General features: G+C 43.6%; 1 protein-coding gene across 1 annotated transcript in view; it reads right to left on the reverse strand.

Annotated features, from left to right (window-relative positions):
• Positions 1–18,283, reverse strand: part of SLC6A20 (solute carrier family 6 member 20) — a 38,247-nt gene that overhangs the window by 5,425 nt on the left and 14,539 nt on the right. Inside the window, exons 2-7 of the mRNA XM_053265507.1 lie at positions 17,682–17,822; positions 12,894–12,985; positions 6,232–6,459; positions 4,167–4,277; positions 1,347–1,588; positions 539–701 (exon numbers count right to left, since the gene is read on the reverse strand). Of these exons, the coding sequence (XP_053121482.1) occupies positions 539–701; positions 1,347–1,588; positions 4,167–4,277; positions 6,232–6,459; positions 12,894–12,985; positions 17,682–17,822 (977 nt within the window). The remainder of the gene's footprint in view (positions 1–538; positions 702–1,346; positions 1,589–4,166; positions 4,278–6,231; positions 6,460–12,893; positions 12,986–17,681; positions 17,823–18,283) is intronic.

Here is an 18,283-nt window from a genome sequence, read left to right on the forward strand (position 1 = left end):
GCGCTATATAAATATTATTTGTATATGGTTGCTTATTGGTTCAATAAGCAACCATGTGATAGTGAACCATATATGATGCTATATTCAATAAGCAGCAGAGCTTAAACAATTGGAGTGTGCTTTACCAAAAGCTCGCTGCACTTTAGAAGATCATTTTTTTCCAGTAAAGTATTTTTTTTTAAGTAAAATTTATATTTACTCTCTTCCCCAGAACTCAGGGCAGCATTCATGGGGTTCCCAGGTAGTCCCCCATCCAGACACTGGCTGGCATCCAGGCTAAGTTACTCAATAGTACTACTCAGAACTAAATTTCAATAGGACTTCTTTCGATTTATTTCATCAGGATGTCTACTGCTGACCATACCAACAATTGCTTCACTTCAGTAAGGTTGCTTCATCGAGTGCCTTCAGATCATGCATCATGTGCCCTCAGTCATATTGGTGACTGAGTTGTCACCAATTAAAGACAGCAAACTCTTTTGAAAATACACTTGACAGTCTTTGTGCTAGAAAAACATATTGTAAAAAAGCCGCTCACTGTGTCTAGTTCAGCTTCCAAGCTGCAGTTCTTAATCTGTGGTAACAGTTCTGCATATATGCCGGGATGAGTAAATGCTAGGTAACTTTTCATATCTTCCAAGTTTTCTGTTGTTAATGATCCTTCTTCCAAGTCGAAAGCATTTGTCAGCAACAAGATTACCCTGTGCAACAAAGTTAATCTAGATTCTAATAAAGCAAGAAGCAGTGTTTTCAAAAGGTACGGGGCGGGGGGGAGGGAATGATACAACAGTGAGGGCATACCAAAACAAAAGTAATTTGCATGCATCATGAAATGGAGACAGACCAGATACTCCTAAAGCTGGTTTTACTACAGATTTTTAAAAGGCCAGAAAATTAAGAGTAGATCAGTAGCTAAATAGGCTCCAAAATAATCTGGTGAATTTGGCCACATGTCTAATATTTTTTGTTCTTTGTGTTTGCAAATTGAAAAACCATCTTTGTGAGCTGTCATGATGGGACTCTCAGTATGAATTTGTACTGCGTGAACGCATCAAAAAATGTAGGCAATTATTGCTGATAGCATCCTTATTGCAACATTTCCTGATTACTGTGAAAGCTCTTCTTCTGAATGAACTCAACATACACATACTGTAGGTACCGTCCACCATTTCATGCAGGGCAAGGCTCAAAAGTCAGATAGCATGACCCCATTCCCAAGAATACATTTTGCATTGAACTCCATCATGCCTTGAGTGCAGCTATATTTAACTACATTTTAAGTGTTGATTACAATATATTTTCAGATGCAGACAAAAATTAGGGAATTGAATTAAAAGCCAGCTTACTTGCTTACGCAGTTTTCATAATTGAAGGTTGCTTTAAAACCATAAATGGAGAAAGTCACAAGGCTAGCAAATACTGAAGTGGCACTGTTTATGAGGGACACAATTATGGCATGTCGTTCGCAGTTGTTGTTTGGCTCATTGTAGCTGGCAAAAGCTATCAAGCTGCCAAAGCCAAGCCCAAGAGAGAAGAAGATCTGAGTAGCTGCATTAATCCAAGTCTTGGGGTTTGCTAGTTGCTCTAGCTGTAAGGCACAAAACACGATGATGGATCTGTTGTATAGCATTTTAGGCTGTGATTTCTCCTTTCAATGAAGGCAGGTCATTACAACTCCTATTTTTTGAATATGGGATAGAAAATACTGATTCAGGTTCATGGACAGCCTCGTTCCCCAAACCTGTTAAATCTGAACTATTTGGTTGCAAGTCCATTTACAGCCTTATCCTATGGATATTTACTGCAACCTTGGCGAAGCCGCTGCTAGTCTGGGTAGACAATACTGAGCTAGATGGACCTATGGTCTGATTCAGTATATAGCAGCTTCCTATGTACATATAAGTCAGTCCCACTGAGTTCAATGGGATGTACTCCTGAATAATTGAAGGATTGTAGCCTTAGTGCTGCTGGCTGACATTCAGAGTGATGAACCACATGTGGAAAAGGGCATTGCACTAGCACAAAACTATAGTTGTGATCGCACTAGTATTGTGCTACCACAAGCATGCTAGCAGTTGTGAAAGTGTGGCATGCCTCATTTGTTGTAATGGAGATCGTTGTGCAAGAGTGCTATAGCCCAAGAGCACAATTCTGCAAATCCTCATTTGTTAGTGCAACTAAGTTAACATATTGCACTAATGCAGATTTACTCACTTTGCCAGTGGGCATTGCTCTGGATGTTCACCACTCAAATTAAGCTAGCTCCAGATGTCTGAGCATGGTGGACAGGAGCCCAAATCTGTACTCTTCTGCCCCAGTTTCTTTTCTGCAAGTCTGAGCCCCCTTCCACCTCTGATTTTACTATTCAATAATATTCCATATGAATCCGCTCTGTTGATTCTATTGCAACCAAAGTGAGATGCTCAGGGTAAAATCAAGACTAGTGCAGAACATGCATAATGCTGCTGTGCTACCATAAGGGAGCACAGGGTTAGGAAAGTTATTCTCTGACCCAGACTAGTTCTTGTGCTAGTGGAAGACGTTGCACTTGCACAACATGGGGCACTAGCTAATTGTTTTGCAACACTGCATGACCTTTTGCACAACATGTTGCACAATATGGTGCCTAACATATTACACAACCCATTGCATTTCTCATATACATCCTGGAGAAGGTCTTCCACAAGTAGAAATGCAGCACTGCAGAGCACCGCAAAATGTTAAGTATACATTTGCATTGTGCTAGTACATCCCTCATCTGGATCCTGGCTAGCCATTCAGTCTATTGTTAATTCAATTCTAGTTTTGCATCAACAGAGAGCTGCCAGTTACACCATGGAGAGCTTCTGTGTTAGGCCACTTCCTAACCTAAATGCACTGTTCTCTGTGTGCATTTATCATCCAGATGGATTGTTTCAAAATGTAACAAAGTTAAACTAACTGCAGGTTAAACTCGATTGATGTCTGTGGTGTGGATCTCATATGTCTAAACCATATCATTTTGAGACGTATTTCCGGATCCTTTGGAATTTGTGCAAGAGACCAGTAAGGTCATGTGCCAGATTCTTTTGCCTTGATCCAGAGCCCTGTGTGTTCTTCCTACATGCAGATGGAGCTCTGGTGCATTCCTGCTCCATCATTCACTGTAGCAGTGGGGACACTTGTGGACATATGAAGCTGTCCAGATTTGTGGTCCATCTAGCCTTGATCCAGAGCCAGTAACTCTCCAGAGTTTCAGACAGAGGCCTTTCCCAGCCCTTCCAGCAGATACCCCAAACCGAAACTAGACCTCTGCATCCAAGATGTGTGCTCTACCACTTTGCTACAGCTCCACCCGCAAAGGGCAATGTGAGACCAATGTTCTACTCTGTCACTGAAGCCAATGGAGCAGCCTTTGTGGACAGGAGAACTCATGCCTGCAGCAGACACTAAACTAGTTTAGTGCTTTCACGTTATTCTATCTAATACTATCTCGTTCAGCATGGAGCACATTGTTGTGAAATTATATTGTCCTCTGGCTCTTCATAGGCCTAAATTTCTACTATGAAAATATATTCAAATTCAGTTTATTATTATTGCTGTTGTTATTTATATACTGCTTTTTAACAAAAGAAGCATTCAAAGCAGTTTATGTTTTGAGGAGGAGGAGGATGACGAAGGTTCCCAGTCCTCAAAGAGCTCATAAACATCAACAGCCACTGGAGGGTCAGCATGTTAAATAGGTATAGCTGCTCTCTCCCCACTAAGTATAGAATCCACCACTTTAAAAGGTGGTTCTGTGCTCAGTAAGCAGGATTATTAACAGTCCACAGCCCTTCAATTGCCAAAAGTTCAAACAAGCAGATGTTCCTGTCAAATATAAAGAAGATAAGCACAAAAAGGACTTTAATGGCTGGTCGATTAAGAATGAAATAAACTACTTGTAATGTACGGTATTTAAGCACATTTAAAACAAGCAGTGCCCATTAACAATTTGATTTAAAGTCTGATTCAATATAAGGCAGTTCTGTATGTTATACATGTGTGTTTGTGTGTGCACGCATGTGTGTGCGCACCACACATTAATGAATGTAGGAATGTAAGAAACCATATGGAAATATACATTTGTGAAAGGCATGCTTCAGTTTCAGTAAAAGCATTTATCTAGCACTCTACATCTTAGGTACCTTTGGTGTAAACATGTATGTCAGTCCGTTTACAGCTCCATGGAGTGTTAGGCCTCTGATTAAGTATATGATGAGAACTGCATAGGGCAAAGAAGCGGTCACATACACAACCTGCAAAAGAACAATAAAGAGCTACATTTATTAGAGCGGCACAACACACATCAACCTAAAATTTAATATCTGCATTTGAAAAAGAGAATGTTCAGATTTAGAGGTTGTATTTCAATATTTGATGAATCTATGTATGTCCATACTCAGATTTCAATAATGGGTTTCTGTGTGTAACAGAAAAAGCTCTAGATCTGCCAATAGTGCCAGGAAGTACTGCTATTTAATATTTTAAGTCTGATCTCCTCAGGAGGAAGAGACATTATTATTGACTTTGAGAGAAATTTGCTAGCTGCTCTGAGAGTCTAGATACTATGGAAATAACATTCAGGAGGGAAGCTGATGTCATTTCAAATTTGGATCTGAAACCACACATTTTAAGAGTATATTTTGAATTTTGAAATGTATCCTGTTTTAGGATACACAGTAGGAGTCAAAGTTGGCAAACAGGACCATGGACAGCTCATAAGAACATAAGAACAGTCCTGCTGGATCAGGCCCAAGGCCCATCTAGTCCAGCATCCTGTTTCGCACAGTGACCCACCAGATGCCGCTGGAAGCCACAGACAGGAGCTGAGGGCGTGCCCTCTCACCTGCCATTACTCCCCTGCAACTGGTACTCAGAGGCATCCTGCCTTTGAGGCTGGAGGTGGCCCACAGCCCTCCGACTAGTAGCCATTGATAGACCTCTCCTCCATGAAGTCATCCAAACCCCTCTTAAAGCCATCCAGGTTGTTGGCTGTCACCACATCCTGTGGCAGAGATTTCTACAAGTTGTGTGAAAATCCTGTGGCAGAGATTTCCACGTTGTGTGAAAAAGTACTTCCGTTTGTTGGTCCTAGACCTCCTGGCAATCAATTTCATGGAGTGACCTCTGGTTCTAGTGTTGTGTGAGAGGGAAAAGAATCTCTCTCTCTCCACTTTCTCATTGAGAAGTTGAGTAGATTCAGTCTAGATCCAAGGCACCCAAGAACAATAGCAAGCTAGGTTGTTGCTTCAGTAATGTTCTGGAGCCAACTGAAGCTTCAGATATTTCTGGGTGATTCCAACCCACCCCCTGAAGAAATGGTTGGTGCTAAAAAGGTCCATGCCCTGTTTATCAGGTGCTGGCAGAACATGGAAGCTTCCTGCATTCCCAGGAGTCATCAGAGTCAGAAGAGAGGAGCAGAGCTACCTTCTCAGACTGTGCATATGAAGACATTGCTGGTTCTTGGGGCTCCCTTCCTGGGACAGTACCTTCTGAGGCTCTTTTTGAGGGTGATTTCTGCTGCATCCAGTCTTCTCCATCCTTGGATCCCTCCTTTGATATTATGGGGTCTGACTCTTGGGGCATGATAAAAGGCTTTCAGATGTTAAGTTTATTACCAATTTCATGTCAGTTCTGTTCACAACAGTCCAGAGATCCAGGTGTGCATACTGATTGGGGATGTATGGGCAGCTTTTTTCATTACATTCCTTTGAATAAACACATTAGAGAACTCAACTGAAATGAATGGGATGCATTTGTGCAAGGGGAAATTCCATTTACTCAGCAGAGTTCTCGCTGATAAACAATCACGTAATAATTTACTCATTTGAGCAAACATGCATGGAAACCCAAATTGAGTGATTGCTTATTGATGAGAGAACCCTGATGAGTAAATAGAATCTGATGAGTAAGTGGAGATCTCTAATGTGTATATGCAAATGAATGCATGCATTGACTAATTTCTTCCATTGAAGAAGGTGTTTCTTTGGCCAAGAAGAGTTAAACCCAAATTGATTTTAAAAGCTTGTCAGGGTTCCCCCACCCTCCATACTCATTATACGAGACATAATTATCATTTTTTATAATTTTTTATTTTTATTTTACATTTTATATCCCACTCTTCCTCCAAGGAGCCCAGAGCAGTGTACTACATTTGAATTTGAAGCAACAACATTTGCTAATTGGAGACAGCAACAATGACCTTCTTACCTTGCCTGTAGACTCTGTTCCTCTTAGAATGCACAGATAGACCACCAGCCAAGCCAGGACGAGACATACTGCTTGCTCCCACTGGATGCTCCCCTGCTCCTCAATGGATGGAGAAATATTGAGGGTTTTCCTGTACCAAAAGTATTGAGTGGCTGATGCCTTCTCACACTCTTCCAAGTAGTCTGTGTGGTTAATATTCAATGGACAACTGGCCCAGGGCAAAGGATCCTTTGGATATGAAGCAGATATGGGCTTTGAGTATGAGCTTTTCAGGATTAGAGATTGTTAAAAGGGTGCAGGTTAGTTGTAGTGGGCCTGTGTGATTCACCCTAAAGTGGGGTAATTTGAGGACTGAACCAGAAATACAGCCATCCATCAACATTAGTTCATTTGATTTATACCCTGCTCTTTCCCATGGGCTCAAAGCAGCACATAGTAGTTTTTCTAGAATAGTCCTGCCCGCAAAGGGCTCACAAGCCAAACCATTGAATGATTTGGGGGGATAAAAGAAGCCAAATGAAACAAAAAATGATATGGTAAGCAGAACATCTATTTCAAAACAGCTGATATAGGGTAGAGCCAGGGTCACAGCACCAATGTCACAAGCACGTTTTTGCTAGGTAGCATATTACTCTTGTACATTATTGCACATTGCACATCTCAAGTTCAAGTGCCATTACGCAATTAAGTTGTCTCAGGAACATCATAAAATGTGGTCCTTATCTTATCAGCAAATTTCATGATGTGATTCTGGAAGAGATTATGTACCAAATGAGATATCACTTTTTATTTCAGAGTTTCCCTCAAAGAGCTTTTACGAGAATGTGTACCAATATCCGGCACTGAATATACAACTGGGTTCATTTCCAATAGATGTGAATTAGTTGAAGATTTTCTGACAACAGAGAAGAGCTGAAAAGGTTATTGACAGAAATGACTTTCTTATCAGATGGCACACTGATAGAAGCATACCACTAGCTAAGATTTATCTGTGATGAGGCAAGCTAAAGATGGAAACAGCCATTATAAGAAATACAAGGCTGTGACTGCTCTGTTCTTTTTGTTCCTTCTTTCTCATAATGCAACATATGATGTGAAGTCATCGTGTTCCATGTTCCCCCTTCCCTGTCGCCACTAGTCAATAATGTGTAGTAGGGATTGGGAGACATACAGTGTGAGGACACCACAGCACCTGTTCTGTTGTAGTAGACATTATGAAAAAGAGAAGCAAAGAGAAACAGAGTAACAGGAGTGGCTCGATATCTGTTATAATGTGCAGAATACTCAGAGTCTTGAGGGCTCTGAATTTTGCAGTAAGGTCAAGAAATCTATATTTAAAATATTCAGAATGCTACACTAGGAAAAACTGAATGGTGTGACTTTTATAAAGTATTCAAATGAAATGAATGTTCTTATATTTGCATACTGTGCTTGTCAAAAAAGAAACAAAATAAGTTGTTTCTGCTAGAATCATGGGGAGAGGGAGAAAAGAGAGACACAGGACACTGAAACCTTGCCCTTAGTCACTGGAAATTCTGCATCCCCCACCTAACGGCACAGTGGGGAAGCAACTTGCCTAGGGAGCAAGAGGTTGCTGGTTCGAATCCCTGCTGGTATGCTCCCCAGACTCTGAGAAACACCTATATCGGGTAGCAGCAATGTAGGAAAATGCTGAAAGGCATCATCTCATACTGCACGGGAGAAGGCAATGGTAAACCCCTCCTGTATTCTACCAAAGAAAACCACAGGGCTCTGTGGGCGCCAGGAGTTGACAACGGCACAATCTTTCCTTTACTTTTCCTTCCCCCTTCAGAGATTTTACCAAGCATTGATGACAAACTTTCAAGCCTATCTTTGCAACATGAGGGCTAGAAACTTGTGTAATTCTTTGAAAATGTCCTGGATATAAATGTTCAGATTTGGATTCTGTATCATCATGCTTTGAATTTCATCTTCAATAAAAGGTCCCTTTGAAGGAACTTCTCCATGTTCCCCGTTTGCTGCAAAAGCAAGTAAGCAGTTTCCTGTTTATTGCTAAAGCAGTGACAAGCTGCAGGCTGCTCAAGGGGCCAGACTGAACCTGCATGTGGTTCCCCACAGATTCCCCACTCACTTATGCCCTCCTAATGGCCTGTCAAACATCTGATATCTGGGTTCAGGAAGGAGGAGAACTGTCAGGAAAATGCACTGACCATGAGTTTTCAGTGATCTTCCTCCAATCCAGTGTTCCCTCCAAGGCAGGCCTGCTCAACTTTGGCCCTCCTGCAGATGTTGGCCTACAATTCCCATAATTCCTGGCTATTGGCTGCTGTTGCTGAGAATTATGGGAGTTGTAGTCCAAAAACAGCTGGGGGGCCTAAGTTGAGCAGGCCTGCTCTAAGGCATGCACACGTGCTCACACTTTTTTTTTTAATGTCTGCTCAGTTAATTTAAATCCTGCTCAGGTTGAATCAGGAAGGCCCCACTCTGAATACACATGTGCGCGCACACTGCCTTGATACTGCTGCCCAGAACAAAACTCATTCTGCACAGAGATGGAAAAAATCAGGGGGACCACTGCTCCAGTTCCCAAGGAAGACAGAAGGGCAGTATCCCACTAGCTGAAGGACTTTGAGCAGTTGTTGCTCTGCAAAGCTTTGCTACTGTTGGCGAAAGAGGCCTCAAGCTAATGTATGTTGTGCAAGAAGTTCCCCATACACAGACCCGTGTACATAGCAGGGTAGCAAAGTTGCTTGTGGCCCTGGGACAAGCTGTTGTGGCCGCTGCTGCCGAGTGTGCTACCTCGCACCGGCTATGCTACTTCCCCCTACATCAGCATGCCAACGTAGGGAATGTTGCCAGCACTGGGCACCCACACATGCGCGCACACCCACCCCACAGCTGGTAAGGGAGGAAAAAGAAACATGCAGCCAGCAGAGAAAGCACTAGTCAGCAGAAGGTCAGGAGGGCTCATGCTCGCGCCCTCTGTGTCAATGTGCCAGCATAGAGGGAAGGGGTGTGGACAATGCGGGGTAGTGTGCCTGGACTCAGCCGTGGGAAAGATGGGAGCTGCAGTGAATGAGACAGGGTAGAGGTGCCTTGGGGGGATGAGAGCCCCCCCCCCCATGGCCCAGGGACCTTTGTCCCCCCCACCCCGCCACTCCATTATTCCTATGCACTTGGTTGCACAAGAAGCTGCCCAGGAAGTTCTGTATTCTCCTATAGGAACATAGGAAGCTGCCATATACTGAGTCAGACCATGGGTCTATCTAGCTCAGTATCGTCTTCCCAGACTGGCAGCGGCTTCTCCAAGGTTGCAGGCAGGAATCTCTCTCAGCCCTATCTTGGAGAAGCCAGGGAGGAAACTTGGAACCTTCTGCTCTTCCCAGAGTGGCCCCTGAGGGGAATACCTTACTGTGCTCACACATGTAGTCTCCCATTCATAGGTAACCAGGGTGGACCCTGCTTAGCTAAGGGGACAAGTCATGCTTGCTACCACAAGACCAGCTCTCCTCTATGTATGTATGTATGTATGTATGTATGGGCTTGCACAAGAAGCTGTGAAACAGGTTGCACAAGAACTAATCTGGAACAGAGGGATATTTTTCTGCAGTGATTGTGCACTATGTTCTTATGGGACTGAAACCGGATGTGTACACTAGCGGAAGACTCGTCTATGCAATCTGCTGTGTTGATTTATGGCTTTCTGCTTCAGTCAGCTTTGAGAATACTAGGGCAAGTGAGCAAAGAGGCAGAAGAAGCCTCTTGCCCACAATATAACAACAAGCAGCATTTCCTGCAGATGCTGTCTTTCTTTATTCCATCACACAACATGTTTGTGTGTATGTGCACAGGAGACAATGGCATCTGTGGGTTTTTCTGGTGTCTATTTATTTTTTTAGTGCATTTACCATATTTACAGGTTGATTCTGAATTTCAGATGAGCCTCATAAAAAATAGAGGTTAAATACAGGTGATACCTATACTTATCCCAAAAGAAAACATTCTGAATTTAAGATGACCCCTCTAATTCCTAACATCAAAGAATTTGGTGGGGTGGGGGGAACCCTAGTTTTAGATTCAGGTAAATACAATATATACCGCCAAACAGTGTATACCACCATCAATGACTCTCTGTGTGACACCTTTATTGAGTTTTTTGCAGATAAAATCTCTCGGATTCAAGCTGAACTGGATTCCACAGTTATTGCAGAGTCTATTATGGAGGTGTCCAGCAACTACTCTTATACGGTTGAATCAGTTTCAGTCTGTGAATCCTGAGGAAGTGGACAAGCTGCTTGGAGAAGTTCACCTTACCACCTGTTTTTTAAATCCTTGCCCTACATGGATCATACAATCTAGCAGGGAAATCATTGGAGAGGGGCTTGTTAGTATCATCAATGCCTCTCTGAGGGATGGCAGGATGCCTCCTTTCTTAAGGAGACAATTGTTAGACCACTCTTGAAGAAACCTGCATTGGACCCCTCAAAGCTAGGCAATTATAGGCCTGTCTCCAATCTTCCATGGTTGGGCAAGGTGATTGAGAGGGTGGTAGATTCTCAACTCCAATCAGCCTTGGAAGAAGCAGATTATCTGTACCCATTTCAAACTGGCTTTTGGGCGGGCTATGGGATGGAGACTGCCTTGGTCAGCCTGATGGATGATCTCCCGTCGGAAATTGACAGGGGGAGTGTGACCCTATTGGATCTCTCTGTGGCTTTTGATACCATCAACCATGGTATCCTTCTGGACCACATGAGGAGGCTGAGGGTGGGAGGCACTGCATTACAGTGGTTCCACTTCTACCTCTCGGGTAGATTCCAGATGGTGTCGCTTGGAGATTGTTGCTCTTCAAAGTGAGAGCTATTGTATGGAGTCTCACAAGGCTCCATTCTATCTCAAATGCTGGGAAAGATTATCAGGAGATTTGGTGCAGGGTTCTATCAATATTAGAGGTGTGCAGAACTGGTTTGAATTGAACTGGATTAGATTCAAACCACCCTGGTTCGACCAGTTCAAACTTGAACTGAACCGGCCTAAAAAAAAAAAGGCCCGGGCAGCCGGCGGGGTGGTGGGTGGGGGAGAGGGCACCTTGCTACCACTGGTGGCAGCTCCTCTAAACCCCAGCACTCTCCCCAGCAGCATGTCCTGTGCAGTGGCAGCATGGTTCTGGGCTCCACAAATGCACGAAGGCGATTTGCATGACCTCCATAGGCCGTGCTGCTGGGGGGAACGCTGGGGTTTAGAGGAGCTGCCGCTGCCAACAGTGGTAAGGTGCCCTCTCACTGGCACCCCCAGGCCACCCATAGAAACCTTTTAAAGGCAAGATTCCCCTTTGCTTGTAAGGCAGAATCCTCACCAGATTCTCCTTTAGGAGCATAGCCCCTCAAACTGGGTTGAGCCAATTTAAACCCGTTCAATCTGGTTCAATTGAACAGACCGGACCACTGGCTGGTTCAACTGAACTGGTTCCCAGACCAGCGGTTCGATTCAAATTTGAACTGAACCACCAAAAATGGTTCCATGCACACCTCTAATCAATATGCTGATGACACTCAGATCTATTTCTCCATATCAACTTGATCAAAAGATGGCTTAACCTCTCTAAATGCTTGCTTGGAATTGGTAATGGGCTGGATGAGGGAGAACAAACTGAAGCTGAATCCTAACAAGACGGAGGTACTTGTTGTAGGAGGCTGGAACTTCGGAAGTGGTTAGGTCTGCCTGTTCTGGATTGGGTTACACTCCACATCAAAGATCAGATACATCGTTTGGGAGTACTTCTGGACCAAAACCTCTCCATTATATCTCAGCTTGAGGAAGTGGCCAGGAGTGCCTTTTATCAGCTTTGGCTGATTTGACAGCTATATCAATTCCTGGAGGCAAACAACCTTTAAAAAGTGGTGCACAGGCTGGTTACATACAGGATTGACTACTGCAATGCACTCTACTTTGGGCTGCCTTTGTACATAGTTTGGAAACTGCAACTGGTGCAGAATGCAGCAGCCAGGTTGGTCTCTGGGCTACTCATAAAGACCATATAACACTGATCTTAAAAAGAATGACACTGGCTGCCAATAAGTTTCAGGGCAAAATACAAAGTGCTGGTTATTACCTATAAAGCCCTGAATGGCTTGGGCCCAGGATATTTAAGAGAGCACCTTCTTCATGAAGATGCTCTCTTCATGAGCACCTTGCCGCCCATTAAGATTATTGCGGGGGGGGGGGGCAGTTACAGCTGCCATCGGCTTGCTTGGTAGTGACCCAAAACCAGGCCTTCTTCCTCTTCTGCCCCGAGGCTCTGGAACACACTCCCAAACGAAATCAGAATCTCCCCATCTCTGGTTATTTTTAAACAACTTTTGAAAACACACCTGTCTCATCAGGCTTTTAGTTTATGTTTTAATGTTTTAACGGTTTAACATTTTATGTATGGTAATTTTAATCAGTTTTATATGGTTTTTAGATTTTTGTTTACATTGTAAACCACCCCAAGATTTTATATAGGGCGGTATATCAATGTGTTAAATTAAAAACAACAACAACCCACAAACATCTCATGACAGTTTACAATTGATTAAAAACCAACAGGAGGGGACAGACATATCTGCTGAACAGTTCAGTCCTCACTGCAGTCCTGAAAGGGCGTGCAAGGCTGTCCTTTAAAGCACTTCTTTACCCACCTGGAATGAATGGAAGAGGTACCAGAAAGCCCAGGCATTGATAACGTTGTAGTACATAGAGAGGAAAAATGAGACAATGACGCTGGCAATTCCTGCAAATGATAAAAAGGAAACTTATGTGCAAGGGCATCAACAAGCAACTGCATTATTTTTCAAGTTAGAATGATCTAATTAACCAACTGGTGTTGAGTATGGATGTGCAGAACATTTTGCCAGCAAAGCATTCTGACTCAAAACAGGCCATTTTGAGTGTTTCAAACTTGAGACAGAACACCCTTTAAATAGAGGTCCTGTTTCGAGCCAAGAGCAGAATAATCCCATTTCAAATGGAACATTTCAACATTCCAAGCATCATTTGGGAGGGCTGTTTTTCCCTTGCTGACTGGTTTGCTGGCACTGGCTTCTGAATTGCTTGCAATCTCCTTGCTTCTTGGTTGGCTTTTTATCATACAAATCAAGTGATGTCATGGGCAACTGTGCCCCCATTGGCTGGTGGGGGAGGGAGGAGCCAAAGGAGGGAGCTTCAAAATGTATTTAAGGAGACTGGGCAGAGAAAGCCTTTTAGTATAGTCAGACTCACAGGGGATGAGGTGGGCTCCTAGCCCTTCTTGAACTCCAGAATGACTGGGTAAACACTCCCCCCACACACCAAAAAAAAAAAAAAGAAAAGAAAAGAAAAGAAAGAAAGAAAGAAAAGAAAATAAATTAAAAAAAGGTCAGCCTCAGGAACAGCCAGGAGATGAGGTTAGTTTGTCAACTGAGTCCTCCTGGCTTGCTGTATTCAGCCAGTTTCCTCTCCTGGAGAACTCCTGGCTCCTATATTCTGAAGCAACCCCTCAGAATCAGCTGCCTTGTTGTTAAATACCCCAGTGAAGAGATGACAGGGCTTAAAGTCTACATCCAGCCCTGCCCCCCTTCCTGACCTTGCTTCCTGTTTCCTGCCACAACAAGTATGCCTCTCTTGAAGGAGGATACATCAGAGGAAGGACCAGAGACTGTAGCAGAAAGCAGAGCAGACTGGTAGTGGTGGCCTGGCCTGCCTGGCCCAGTGGGTGGGTGGGGGGGGGAGAGAGAGAGTGCCTGATGGCTTATCTGTCACTCTTCCCCCACTTTTATTTTGTGCAGTGCCAACCAACTACTGTTGTTGTTGTTCTCTTCCTTTTTAAAAAAAATTGTAGCAGCAGCCCCAGTGACTTTAACTGGATGTTGCTGTGGATTTCTTTTCCTTCTGAGGATTTCCTCTTCTTGTGGCCAGCCCCCAGTGGCTTTAATAACTGGGGTGCTGTGCTGACTGCTTTGCTTCCCTTTTGCAGCCCCAAGCTACACCTTTGCTGCTGCTGTGTGCCTGGATTGGACTTCATTTTTTGTTCTCGTAGGCTGGCGTGTTCTGTGACTGGTGTGTTCTGTGACTTCTGTCTAGTGCCCAGCCTGCCAGGCTTTCTCTATTTCCCTGGTGTGGTTTTGTGTGTGTGTGTGTGGGGGGGGTTTCCTCCCAGCTTTTTCTCTTTTGATTTTTTTGGGTGAGTGGGTACCTGCCTGTGCCCCACGCCCACATGTCCTACCCCTGGCTGTTGAGTCCCATTGTCTGCTTGGCCCGAGTGCCTCCGAGAGCAGCACCTAACCAGACTCCAGAAGAAGATGCAAGAAGGTAAGCCTGCACTGTTGGTTAGGTTAGAGTTCTCTAAATAGGACCTAGTTTGGAGAAGGAATTAGGCGCTAGGACAGTAGGAGTGAGTTAGGAGAGGCCACAGTAATCCCCTTTCCCTTCCCTTCCCTTTGTTGCTAGCTTTCCTCCAACCTCGCTCCCCAATAAAGCCTGCTTCTTTATTGGGGAGGGGATTTAATTTTCCCAGCTTCTGTGTGCACTACAGTGCTATAGATAGCACTGTGTGTGATACACACAACAGAAATAGACCACCCGTAATCCCACATCTCTTTTAAAAATACCCACCTTAAAGGTGCTTGTTCTCCCCCACCCCCACATGGCCCACGATGAGATGCAGTGTTTTTCAAAGCAGGGCTGCAAAATGCATTGCAAATGCAAGCTTGTGTGTGAACACAAATGTGATTCAAAACTTGTGTGTGAACTCCGTGAGTGCAACAATTGAGTTCCCAATTGTTCCAGCCATAGGGAACAGTTGGGAACTCAAAACACCCCATTGTTCCCCGTGGGTGGCTCTTAGGGACACCAATGTGGGTTGGGTGGTAGGGCATAATAGGTGCTACCTACCACTCAGCCCACAAAAGAAAAGGGCAAGCAGGCTATTTTAAACAATTTTTTAACCTTTCCCCCAAATCCTCATAAGATCCGATGGAACGCTGGGACCATTCTCGCTGGTTCGACCACTGTTTCAGTGGACCCTTTTGGCCATTTTGTGTTTCATTTCAAGCAAGAAATGAAATGCGAAATCCATTTTGTCCATATCCCTAATGATGAGCCTCTTCCCATACATACCTTCCTGTCCCCTCTGATCAGCAGCAGAAGCCTTTCTCCCCAGAGCCTCATTGAAATTAGAACTATGCAGATGTAAAGCACAGCCAGGGGTGGAATTGCCAGAGGGGGGGAGGGTGTTCTCATTTGCTGATGGGGAGCTCGTGGGAGAAGGAAAAGGAGGCAGGACTTGCATCACCAGTGCTGCCTCCTTCTCTCTCTACCCATCCAGGTAGTCATCAGCCAACTGCCACCGCCATCATTGCCAGCCCCCGTCTTTGCTTCCCATTCAGGTAAGATGTGTGTGGGGGGGTGTTCTGGGGAGGGCAAGATGGAAGCTTTGCAGGGTCCCAGTGCAAGGCCCCCGGACCCCTCACAACCTGGCACCAATGCTGAGCAGGGCTTTTTACAGTTCTGTTGCCCCCCTTTGAAACAAACACACTATCCCATTAAGTAATTCAGGCTCCATCTCTGTACACTTTTCACAAGCAAGTGGTGAAGTTTTCATTTGGGCCAGTCTTTAAAATTGTTCTGCTGGATGGATGAGGTGAGTTTGATTTTAAATGGGCATTTTATGTTTCCTGGCTTTAAGTGTTTTGGTTTTAATGGTTGTCAAGTTATTCTATGTTTTATTGTGCATTGTTTCAAACATTTTATAGAGGAGTGAGTCATAAGGCTAAAATTAAACAAATTTATCACACAAGTCATCACTTCTGGGAAGCAGGTCTATAAAATGGAGCACAAGCACTCAGTTGTGCTCAAGCTGTAATTCCATATCTAATATAGACAGGATATAAGAAGTTTTAGCATAGTACAGCTAAGCCAGGATTTATGTATGTATGTATGTATGTATGTAGATAATTTATACCCTGACTTGCACTCAAATAATTCTCAAGTGGTTTACAACCAACAACCAACAACAACAAAATAATAATAATAATTCCCACATATATGCACATAGCTCAACTCTGACCTTTAGAGTTTAGAGCAGGACTTGTCAAATCCCAGGTGCCAGGGAGCCATGGTGCCTAGGAATTTAACTGTGGTTCCTAGATTTGGATATCCAGAGACAGAGTTATTTAATAAGATCTATATTTGTTTATATATAGATATTTTTAATAATGTGTTTAATAATTTGTTTTAGTAATTGTTTTATGCTACCGTTTTATGGTTTCGTGTATTTGAATCTTTGTTGATTTTAAAATATTTTAAATTTTGTACACTGCCTAGAGATGCACATTTCAGGTGGTATAAAAATATGATAGATGGATAAATTTGTCCTAGGCAGCCCTGTTTCTATTTTAAGTATGTTAGTTGTAAAGGGGATAAAGAGAAGCCCATTTACCCTCCCCCTCCAAAATGTCCTCCACTAAGTCCAGTAATTTTGCCAAATATACATTCTCTGGCTCTCAAATTTTGGGGCTGGTTCCTAGATCCAGGCAAATTTGGTAAAGGTCTGGTTTAGAATTGTGTTAGCACATAGGGATGGTCTAGTGTAGTGGCTAGCATTATGTTTAGATGAGATATCCCAGGGTAAAGGTCGAACCTCATTGATGATCCTTAATAGAACAACAGCAATATAGGAATGAGATCTGAGTTAGAAGGCAAATCACAGTTCAAAACAGATTTCATTCTGGGGCTTGACTTGCAGTTTTTGGACTGACATCCTGATGGTCCTTTTTATCCATCCCACCTATACCTGAACTTAACTAAACAGCTGTGGGATTGCCTTCATCTCCCCCCTTTCAGTAGCTGCAGTGAAAAAAATGTTGATAAAGAAAAGGAAATTGGTAATTTGACTGTACAGAGCCACCTAATGGTGCAGTGGGGAAATGACTTGACTAGCAAGCCAGAGGTTGCTGGTTCGAATCCCTGCTGATATGGTTCCCAGACTATGGGAAACACCTATATCGGGCAGCAGTAATACAGGAAGATGCTGAAAGGCATCTCATCTCATACTGCACGGGAGGAGGCAATGGTAAACCCCCTCCTGTATTCTATCAAAGACAATCACAGGGCTCTGTGGTTGCCAGGAGTCGACACTGACTCAACGGCACACTTTACCATTTATTAATACAGAGAAGGGTCACACTAATCTAAATAGGCTACTTTTTGTCCTTGGACCTTGAAATCATTTAAGATCTGGGCCTTTTATCCCCCCAAAAGAAGCACTCCTCCTTATTATCTGTTCCCTCCAGTAAAGTTTAAGTCAGGATGGGCAAGAGAGGGGGACAAAATAGGCACAAGTTCAGTTGATCCTATTGATGGCATGAGAAGGTCTTCTAGAACACCAGAAAAGCAAGAAGAATTCTGTAGGAAGATAGGAAAAATAGTTCCATAGATAAACAAGAACGCACCAACCCCGCAGAGGTAAGGACTGATAGCTTTCCAAGCCCCAATGCTTCCTTGGCGCATGCGCTGCCCCACTGCCAGCTCCAAATATAACAATGGCATCCCTTCCACAATTAACATAATGAGATATGGAACTAGAAATCCACCTGCAAGAGAAACAAGAAGATATATTTAGCAAGCCAGTGGGTGCAAATAATGTTGTCCTCTAGAGGTGATTAAGAAGAGTCTTTCACACAGTGCAAATTGAGCAACTGTTAAAGGATAACTAATTGCTAGAAAAATCATTAAAATGTAACCAGAAGAGAAAATACCAAGAGTACTACAGCACTTGAAAGTCGGTACGCAAAACTTGCTTGGAAATGTCTCACTGGCTTGCATCCTCACTAAGGAAGAACCAGTGCAATGGGAAAAGCACCAGTGCTTCTGAAAAGTTCAGCTAACTCAGCATCACTGCTGCCTCCATGGTGGGGCAAATTTCAGACACCTTTCCTTCCCCAATAAATACTCTGCCATCCAAAAATATGTCCCTGAGGGTCCTACAGCCTTAATGGACATATTTTAGGTGACACAGAGGGCTTCTGGGGAAAGGGGAGGTACCCTCCCTGCA

This window comes from Hemicordylus capensis, chromosome 6, assembly GCF_027244095.1.
Source record: "Hemicordylus capensis ecotype Gifberg chromosome 6, rHemCap1.1.pri, whole genome shotgun sequence".
Taxonomy (NCBI): Eukaryota; Metazoa; Chordata; class Lepidosauria; order Squamata; family Cordylidae; genus Hemicordylus; species Hemicordylus capensis.